The sequence below is a fragment of the Aulonocara stuartgranti genome, assembly GCF_965226115.1.
Source record: "Aulonocara stuartgranti genome assembly, chromosome: 16".
NCBI classification, from domain to species: Eukaryota; Metazoa; Chordata; class Actinopteri; order Cichliformes; family Cichlidae; genus Aulonocara; species Aulonocara stuartgranti.
The window spans coordinates 19,023,448-19,032,708 of NC_138952.1; the positions used below are offsets into that span (position 1 = coordinate 19,023,448).

At 40.2% G+C, this 9,261-nt stretch overlaps 2 protein-coding genes across 3 annotated transcripts; both read right to left on the bottom strand.

The window, feature by feature from the left end:
• Positions 1 to 1,234: 1,234 nt before the first annotated feature.
• Positions 1,235 to 6,161, bottom strand: casq2 (calsequestrin 2). Of its 2 annotated transcripts, XM_082508944.1 has the most exons (12): positions 5,977 to 6,161; positions 5,663 to 5,848; positions 3,832 to 3,916; positions 3,567 to 3,667; positions 3,355 to 3,466; positions 2,847 to 2,920; positions 2,639 to 2,769; positions 2,499 to 2,544; positions 2,368 to 2,422; positions 2,030 to 2,130; positions 1,820 to 1,894; positions 1,235 to 1,654 (listed from the first exon to the last, which is right to left on the bottom strand). In XM_082508944.1, exons 2-12 carry the CDS (start codon positions 5,744 to 5,746, stop codon positions 1,421 to 1,423), a joined length of 1,098 nt encoding a protein of 365 aa, XP_082365070.1. In that variant the 5' UTR covers positions 5,747 to 5,848; positions 5,977 to 6,161; the 3' UTR covers positions 1,235 to 1,420. The 2 variants fall into 2 exon arrangements, with proteins under 2 accessions (XP_082365070.1, XP_082365069.1); XM_082508943.1 differs by having other exon boundaries at positions 5,663 to 6,161.
• Positions 6,162 to 7,392: 1,231 nt separating this feature from the next.
• LOC309691373 (potassium voltage-gated channel subfamily E member 2-like) lies at positions 7,393 to 8,704 on the bottom strand. The gene is made up of 2 exons (XM_082508992.1): positions 8,604 to 8,704; positions 7,393 to 7,989 (listed from the first exon to the last, which is right to left on the bottom strand). Exons 1-2 carry the CDS (start codon positions 8,631 to 8,633, stop codon positions 7,657 to 7,659), a joined length of 363 nt encoding a protein of 120 aa, XP_082365118.1. The 5' UTR covers positions 8,634 to 8,704; the 3' UTR covers positions 7,393 to 7,656.
• Between the last annotated feature and the right edge of the window lie 557 nt (positions 8,705 to 9,261).

Sequence of the window (9,261 nt, forward strand, 5' to 3'; positions counted from 1 at the left end):
TTGCTGTGTCCCCCACATGGCTTGTGGAAAACTTCAAATGGGACTTCTTATGTTAACAATGGCTTTCTTCTTGCCACTCTTCCATAAAGGCCAACTTTTTGCAGTGCACGACTAATAGTTGCCCTATGGACAGATTCCCCACCTGAGCTGTGGATCTCTGCAGCTCGTTCAGAGTCACCATGGGCCTCTTGACTGCATTTCTGATCAGCGCTCTCCTTGTTCGGCCTGTGAGTTTAGGTGGGCGGCCTTGTCTTGGTAGGTTTACAGTTGTGCCATACTCCTTCCATTTCTGAATGATCGCTTGAACAGTGCTCCGTAGGATGTTCAAGGCTTGGGAAATCTTTTTGTAGCCTAAGCCTGCTTTAAATTTCTCATTAACTTTATCCCTGACCTGTCTGGTGTGTTCTTTGGACTTCATGGTGTTGTTGCTCCCAATATTCTCTTAGACAACCTCTGAGGCCATCACAGGGCAGTTGTGGAGCTGTTTTGCAAAGAAGAATGGGCAAGAATTTCAGTCTCTAGATGTGCAAAGCTGGTAGAGACATACCCTAAAGCAGCGGTCCCCAACCTTTTTTGCGCCACGGACCGGTTTATGCCCGACAATATTTTCATGGACCAGCCTTTAAGGTGTCGCGGATAAATACAACAAAATAAAACTAGTACCGGTACTGAAAAAAAAAGATTTATTCATAACACACATGAAAAGGCCCAGGAAAACCGAGTAAACGATAAAAACGATAATAAAATAACGCTGAAAACCGATAAAAACCCTGAAACCATATATTTCACACCTGAGCCGCAACTCTCGCGGCCCGGTACCAAACGACTCACGGACCGGTACCGGTCCGAGGCCCGGGGGTTGGGGACCGCTGCCCTAAGAGACTGGCAGCTATAATTGCAGCAAAAGGTGGTTCTACAAAGCATTGACTCAGGGGGCTGAATAACTACACACACCCCACTTTGCAGTTATTTATTTGTAAAAAATGTTTGGAGTCATGTATGATTTTCGTTCCACTTCTCTCGTGTACACCACTTTGTATTGGTCTTTCACGTGGAATTCCAATGGAATCGATTCATGTTTGTGGCTGTAATGTGACAAAAAGTTCAAGGGGGTCGAATACTTTTGCAAGCCACTGTATATGTGTGTCTGTTTTTTAGCCTTCACCCCTTTGTTTCTTTGTCTCTTCTAGATTCTTTTCTAAGATCCTCACATAGAACCCAGACACTGGGAAAGTTATTTTCTCAGTCAAAAATGACCTTTATTGATATTATTTCTTTTTAATATTAATAGCAGGCACACATTAAGTGCAAAAATTACCTTTTTTTAAAAATTAACTTATTGTAGCATAAAGCTGATGCACTGATATCCACATTAGACACTCTGAAGAGGAAACAGTGGATACTCAGATAACACTGTAAATTACTCATCATCGTCATCATTATCATCATCTTCCTCCTCGTTATCATCTTCATTATCATCTTCATTATCCTCATCATCTTCATCATTATCCTCATCATCGTCGTCATCATCATCATCATCATCATCATCCTCAGTGTTAACTTTGCCAGAGAGCACATCTTCAATCCAGTCCTCCAGCTCCTCAGCTGTGGGTAGATCCTCCTCATCATCCATTTCCAACCACACACTGTCTGCCTGCTCACACACACACACACACACACACACACACACACACACACACACACACACACACACACAGAGAGAGAGAGAGAGAGAGAGAGAGAGAGAGATCAGACAGTGCCAGTAAAAACTGAGCACAGCATGTGTCGTCGGTGTTAGTGGTGACAGTCGGGGACTTACATCAGTAACATTGACAACTCCGATCTGTGGTCTGAACAGATCCACCTTGAAGGTCTTCTCCCAGTAGGGGATCAACTGAACAGAGTCAGCAGGACAGAAAGAGAAAGAGCATGAGGTCTGACAATAATCTACATTTTCAGGTTTTCCTTTTGCGTGTGTGTTTGTTTCTTTTCTTTTTTTCATTATTTGTCTGCTTCTCTTTCTTCTCACCAGTGGAAAGTCATCGGGATCAATCCAGACGATGCTCAGCTCAGGTAGGTGAGTGTTGTCTCTGGCCACCTCCTTTAGGATTTCCAAAAATTCATAACCATCTAAAAAATAAAGAAAATTAAAAAAAAAAAACATCCTAAAACTTTCTGAAAAAATTCTACCTCCTTAGGCTGACCCTGATCCATTTTAAAGTCCATACCTTTTATAATTTTCATTTTACATAAGCAGTCCCTGAGGACTGAATAGTTTAGCCTTCCATATCTGCAGGAAATATGCTCAGCATCTCATGTTTACACTCGAGTAAAACAGCGGTCCATCGTTATATAATATGCTCTCACCAGGATCCTCCTCTTCTGCAAAGGCCACAATGTGAATGCCTTCAATATCATCCTCCTGAGAGAAAGAGACCAAAATGTGAATTTATTTAAAGCATTTGGGAAACTAAAATTAAAATGATTAATTTTCTCACCCAGGTCTCAAACATATTTTCTGCACGCAGCTTTCGCAGTGTTGGTCTGACAGCACAGAAAAAAAACATTAGATGTTAAATTGAAAATATATCTTTATACTTTACTAAAGTCATAAAGTATGACATTAATCTTTTTTTACCGCCTGTGTTCAGTTATAAATTCCACCAGCTCCTCCTCAGAGTGAGGTTTGCCTGGGATGGACACGGGCTCCTCCATGAAGGGCTCATAGAAGTCTACCTCATTTAACTTCAGACTCAGCTCTTTGGCCACCTACAGCAACCAAAACTGACCTGTTAGGACTACACATGCAAGTGTTTCATTGCCTTATGTGTTTGTTTGTAACTTACAGATTTCTCAAATGTAGCAAAAAACTTAATGTAGGGCTGAAACTGCTCAGCGGCTTCTTTAAAAGCTTCATAGTCTAAGGTAAAAAAGAAAGAGGAAGAAAGAACAAGTTAGCTTTTTAAACAGTTTTTTTCCTTGTTTTTTGGATGTACATCTGTTTGTCCTTTCTTTGGCCGATGGGTACTTGACATTTCCACAATGGGGAGCGGAAATAGCAGAACTTTGACCTCAGCTTATCACTCCCACAGCTGGTCAGATGGGATGTATCTGCAAGTTAACTATACTACGCTCAGTTGTTCCACAGCGTGTGAAAGGGCGACCAGGCAGTGGCAGCTGCGTGTGCAGTAGCGGTAAAAATGGATCTGTAAATCCATGGAGACGAGTGGGTTAAAAATCCATGTTATAATGAAGGGCATGGGCCACAGAAAGTCCTTCACAGATCCATCTAACGAGGCGGTGTAGTGTGTTCAGATTGAAAAAAACACGAGTTTTACAAATATACACACTCACGTTCGGACTCTTCGCTCTTGAAGTAACCAATGAGACGTATGTCTTCCTCCATCCTGTCAAAAGCTCGCAGCTCCAGAGCATTTCCTATGATTTCCACTGGTTCCTCCAACAGCTAGAATATAAGCATAAAGCAAGAGGAGAGGATTGCAGGGTGTGACTGGTGGTGATTAGCGCAAGCAACTGGGAATCAACCCTCAAGCAAGTTTACTTACATCCAACAAGAACTCGGCCAGAGTGTTAGCAGAGAGCAAACCATCAAACTCGATAACTCTATCAGCCTTAAAAACATACATGCTTCCCTCTTCCTCTAAGCCTGCGATCAGAAGAAATGATAAGACATTAGATTCAGTCAAACACCTAAAGTTGTCTGACTCTTAACAAAAATGACTGCTATCAAAGGCAGTTCTCTTCATCAAAATCTACCAATCAGACTGAGGTTAAATAAAAGACTTAGTCTGTACCACTACCAATACTCACCCAGTTTCTTTGCTATCTTTGCATCTTTGTGGGAGTCAACCATTCCAAACCCGATGTCCTTCTCCTCCATAACCTGAGCTACAAGCTGCAACCAACACAAAAACATCACAGAGGACTAAATTGTAAGAACAGGACTGAACACATAGCACGTAAATAGGCAAGACAAAAAGAAACTTTCACTTTGGCTTCTGAGTACTGGAAACAGTAATGCAGGTTCGGTTAAAATGTTAAATGGGACTGTTTGTGAATGGGAGCTTGACAGCATGACCAAAGTTGGCAATATGACAGAGGTGTCCAAGCTGCCCACACAGAGATACGGTTACATAATCATTCAGACTGCCTTGTTCTAAATATAGCCAGGTAAGTTTATACACATGACTGGCCTGGCAATTGTGGTGTGAAATAAGGTGGATGAGCTTCACTAATACTTTGATTAACTAATAATCAAGATTGGTAAAATTATAACATGGAGTTTAAAAAGAACTCACGAGTGGATCTTCATTTTATTTATTTTACAATCCTGTTCCAAATGAAACAGTGCATCAACATTTACAGTAAAAAAAAGTGAATAGAGCTCAGTGTAGTTACTAATACAGGATTACTTTATTGCGTCTTTAAATGGACGTCTGCTTTTGGCAGAAGTATCTACTTATATGAGCACTTTCATTTCACATGTCCATCCATCCATCCATTTACTTCTACTTTTCCACTTCAGTGTTGTGAGGAGGCTGGAGTCTGTCCCAGCTGTCACGGGGTGAGAGCTGTGGTTGCCAGTCTTTCAAAGCCTGACTTAAGTTCATTTCAACAACTTTCTTTACTTTTACATGCACAAACAAAATGTGCCACAACTTAATCCTGTCTCTGGGAATTTATATTTTAATTTTCCCCTGTTATATATGAAATTACAGAGTGTCATTACTTGGATATACTCAAGTAAAAATAGACTTATGTAAATGTATTTTGCCCATGATGGGGACAGATCTCAGAATACTACAAATTGTAGATATTGGGGGTAAATAAGCTGATATGTGGCATACTTGAGCTTCTCACTTACAACCAGTAGACTCTAATCAGCTATTACAAATACACTGTGCATGGTGTCATGTTTGCCTTATTGAGTAACTACGTGGCCTACCTGTTCTGCCTGCACGTATGGGCTCAGGTTGCCTTTAACATTTCAAAGAGCAACATGTCCTCCACCATGTGTCACACGAGACGGGTAGAATGAACAGTTTCATACAGGATTCACAAAGACAGACTAAAATCTCCTATATAGACGTGTCTCCAGCTGCTTACTCAATCTATTAAATACCTTTAATATACCAAAGAAGAGAAGGTCGCATCAGCCTTCACATGTGTGGCTTAAAAACATTATATAAATGAGCTCTTGGATTATTTCTGCCAGCAAAGAATAATCACAAGGAGAATAAATTTCACGCATTTCTGTGGAAAGGAGGCACACACTGAATTGGCTGAAATAACCTGAAGTGGCAGCACTGCATCTCATTGCATCTGTGCACACAATGACCTTGAGGAACCTCATATATACAGAGATTAAAATGGAGAGCTCTGGAGTTTTATAGCTCACCAGGTCCCTCTCTGCTTATTGTAGCACTAACATAGAGTCACTTATGAGTCTGTTTGATGGGATTATGAGCGCCCTCTGTCTCACACCGCTGTCACCCAACCAAATCATATGAGTTTTCCTTTCTTTGCTGCATCTCCTTGAGTGCTAACTCAACTTTCTTTAAAGTTATCTGCACTTTTCTCCCTGACCTGTCAAATCTTTTTCTGCACTGCATGCATTGATTTCTTTTTCCTTATACTTTACCTCCAGCACCAACTCAGTCATCTGGTGTTGTTTTTGCAGTTCCTTGCTGTCTGCTATGGGCTCATGGTAGAACAGGCAGAGCATGCTGTGCTGCTTTAAAGCTTTCTTGTAGTTCTTGTCATTGATATCAAGAACACGGTCTTTCCCATCATACTGTGGCAACTCTAGGCCTTTCTCAGACAGGGCCTGAGGCACAAAGTTTAGGCAGGGGAGCAAGAACAACCACAGGGAGAGCATGGTCCAGAGTTATCACACACCACCAGAGTATGAGTTAGTTTCACAGTATAAAGGAAGTGCACGGTCAGAAAGGTCACCTATAAGGCCTATGAAAGGATGAGGAAATGTAAGAAACAGATATATTGCTGGTCCGTCAGTGGCAGTTTGCAGGCATCCCCCGGTGTCCAAAGAAATCCAAAAATTTAACGTATCCTCTGGGCCAAGAAACTCCTTTCGTCATTACTTCTTCACGCCTGCAGACACAAAGGCGAAAGAGGAGTACTGCAAGGGCTGCAAGACACTGGGGGTGGATACCATACATAGCAGCACTCCCCTTCCACTACTCATGCAGGATAGGCCCATTTTTAGGAGACCAGTTGTTTGAATGCTAAAAATAGAAGAGCAAACTGAGAACAGAGGATAGCGAAGGATGACAGTCAGGGTTTAATAATGAGTTACAGTACTTGCTCACTGTGATGTCTCTTTGGGAGAGTTAGTAATGTGGGACAAGCACGCTGAGCACTAGAGATTTGAGGGTTTAGTTATTCTGAGATATCGGTGAAGACCAAAAGTCCACAAGGAGCTTGGTGCTACAGTGGAAAATGTTGGTGTATTTTAATGGAATCTGGTAACAGATGTGCAAAGGACAAGCAAATAAAAGAACAGTCACTGTGCTGCTGTCCAGTGTGTTGATAATATAACAGCTTTTGCTTTGGCTGGAATGGGATTGAATTGTTATGTCTCACTGGCTTCTCATAACTAAATGTACCTCAAATGATTTTAACACAATTTTACTAGTAAACTGCATCTTTAATAACCACTGAAGCCACAAAAAAGCATTAGAAACACTTCTACTTTGGTGTCTTGCATTCATGCTCCTGCTTGAAGTACTGCAGGTGCTTATAAGATCTCGGGATAGAGGTACTGCTGCCCTCCTCAGGCCAAAATATGTACGGCTGCTGACAAACCTTTTCATAGCACTTTTGGCCACAGCACAGCAGGAATGCATGTGCAGGTGTGATTACACAAAGCTGAATCTTTGAAAAATGTGCATGAATGTCAGAATGTCTTTATGTTCACTATGCACTTTTGTTGCTTTGGAAACCTTAGACCTCTGATACTTCAATTACATTTTTAGAGTGCTACTTATCAAGTAAAGTTCTGCCCAAAACTCACAGCCCATACTTACTTACAACAAGGGAACACTGACTGTAAGTTGAGTTGATTAGTAAAGAAAATGAGATAATAGGTGCCATCTGGACACATGCAGCAGATGGCCATTGGCAGAAAAAATGTTTTTATGTGAGTGCTGTCCAACAAATACCTCTGGAAATTTACATCACAACCATCACAATGGTTAAAAATTATAAACCTTTATTCGGTGTACCTCCTCCTTTTCTTTTCTTTTTCTTTCTTTCTTTCTCTCTCCGTCTCTGTCTTGTCTCTAGGTATGTTTGTGTGGGTGCATATATGTGAGAATAAAGAAACAACAGCTCAAAGTGCAAAATCTTTATATGCTTCAAAGCGCAACATCTCAAAATCTACATTTTTTTCCCTAATACATTTCCAGTATTGCATTGTTATACATCTACATATAAGCTGTCCTTCAGAAGCTCATCTAACAGGTTAGCAGTGGGACATCAAGAAATAACTTTGCAAAATCTGCTGTTGTGCTCATTAGTAATGGTAACTGATTAATGATGGTTCTTTTTTTATATGACTTTTTTTTTCTGCTGGTCTTCACAGCAAATCTCTGCTGTGACCTCATTCTGCCCTCATTATCTAGCCTCAAAATTAGCTATGATATCGCCCTGCTGTTTTTGAGCAGTCCAGTCCTCCTTGATGTATTGGTGGTAGGGGTCATTAGAGTGCTCCCTCCTTTTAGATTTGACTGTGTTCACCAGCATGGCCACAATAATGAAGGCAAACATGCCGATCATCACGGCGAGATACCAGATCACGTCCCTGAAGTTCTCCTCAGCCAGAGTCTTGTCCAGAGAGTTGCTTGCAGCAGTCACGTTGCGCCTCCAGTTATCCAGGAAGTGATTCAGTGCGTTGGTAAGGGACGTCTCAAGATGAAGGGTCAAGTTTGACCAATTAGTGTCACTCAACTAGTTGAAAGAACCACAAGACTTTTATCAAAAAATGAAAAAACATGGAAAATTTATTTTATAGCCCCATTTGTTTGCTTTAAATCCTGTAAATCCAAAATCTGCTTGACACAAACACAAAAAATAAAGCAAAATATAAAGAAGAAAAAAAAGAAAAAACAGCAAAGAAGATGTTCTTGGGTATTCTTTAATTCAATTTTCATTCAAAGTTGAACTTTCAATTCATTTGATTTGCGTCAACAGTACTTTACTGTTTTTTATCAGCATAAAATGTAAAACACTGCAAGTCTGATCAAAACATGATGTTAGGTTTTTTATTGTTACACTGAAATTCTTTCTTTAATTGCTTATAAAAGAAAAAGCATAGAAAACTGACATGCACCCTTCATGTGCCCTTTTGAATACACAAAGTAACACATTTGTTATCAGGTGAGAAAATGAGTTTTCAGAGCTCAAAAACACAAAACAAGTAACAGTGCATTATTTTTCCTTTATTTATTTCATTTAATGTCACCTGAAGACAAATTTGCTCTTAAATATATAGAGATAGATTTAACAATTTAACATTACTGAGTGACAAAGACTATAAACATTTAAGCTTCAACTGTACCAACCTTTTGCCATGTTTGAGAAGGCCACATCATGGAACTGATCAGGAAATCACTTTGGAATGAAAGCAGAGAAAAACAGGGAGAGAGCACAAGAGCGTCGCCGGTCAGAGTAACCTACGAAGTAATTAGCTCACAGAAAGCTGCTTATATTTTATTTGCTGTCTTTATCTTTCGTGTGTGTGTGTGTGTGTGTGTGTGTGTGTGTGTGTGTGTGTGTGTGTGTGTGTGTGTGTGTGTGTGTGTGTGTGTGTGTGTGTGTGTGTGATAGTGAGGCATGACCTTGAATAAGGCATATTAAAATGTTGATATTTGCTTTGGATACTTGAGACATAAGAGTGCTGATAGTGGTTAAAAGGTGAAAAACACATTTATACGCCCATTAATTCCCATATCCCAAAAAGAAATAACATCACTTTATAGTTATTGGCTTGGCCTGACTTGTTTGAAATGTAATTCCTCATTTGCCCTCATAGAGGGAGCGCAGTATAAAATTGAGTGATAGCCAGTCTAAAGCAGTTTTAAACAGGCTTACCCTAGATGGCAGCAACACGTAATGCAACACATTTAAGAGCCATACACATATATATACATACATATATACATATACATATATATATTAATGAATTACCCCAGTAAATCAGTTCTCAGATATGCTTGACTC

What these genes read in the sequence shown, in the direction of transcription:
- casq2 (XM_082508943.1), bottom strand. Translation starts at nt 5,899, where the DNA reads ATGCTCTCCCTGTGGTTGTTCTTGCTCCCCTGCCTAAACTTTGTGCCT. An exon ending in AAAATATGTTTGAGACCTGG is followed by an intron (nt 2,423 to 2,498) that starts GTGAGAAAATTA and finishes TCTTTCTCTCAG; the next exon opens with GAGGATGATATTGAAGGCAT. An exon ending in TGCAGAAGAGGAGGATCCTG is followed by an intron (nt 2,131 to 2,367) that starts GTGAGAGCATAT and finishes TTTATTTTTTAG; the next exon opens with ATGGTTATGAATTTTTGGAA.
- LOC309691373 (XM_082508992.1), bottom strand. Translation starts at nt 8,633, where the DNA reads ATGATGTGGCCTTCTCAAACATGGCAAAAG. An exon ending in CTTCTCAAACATGGCAAAAG is followed by an intron (nt 7,990 to 8,603) that starts GTTGGTACAGTT and finishes TCTTTCAACTAG; the next exon opens with TTGAGTGACACTAATTGGTC.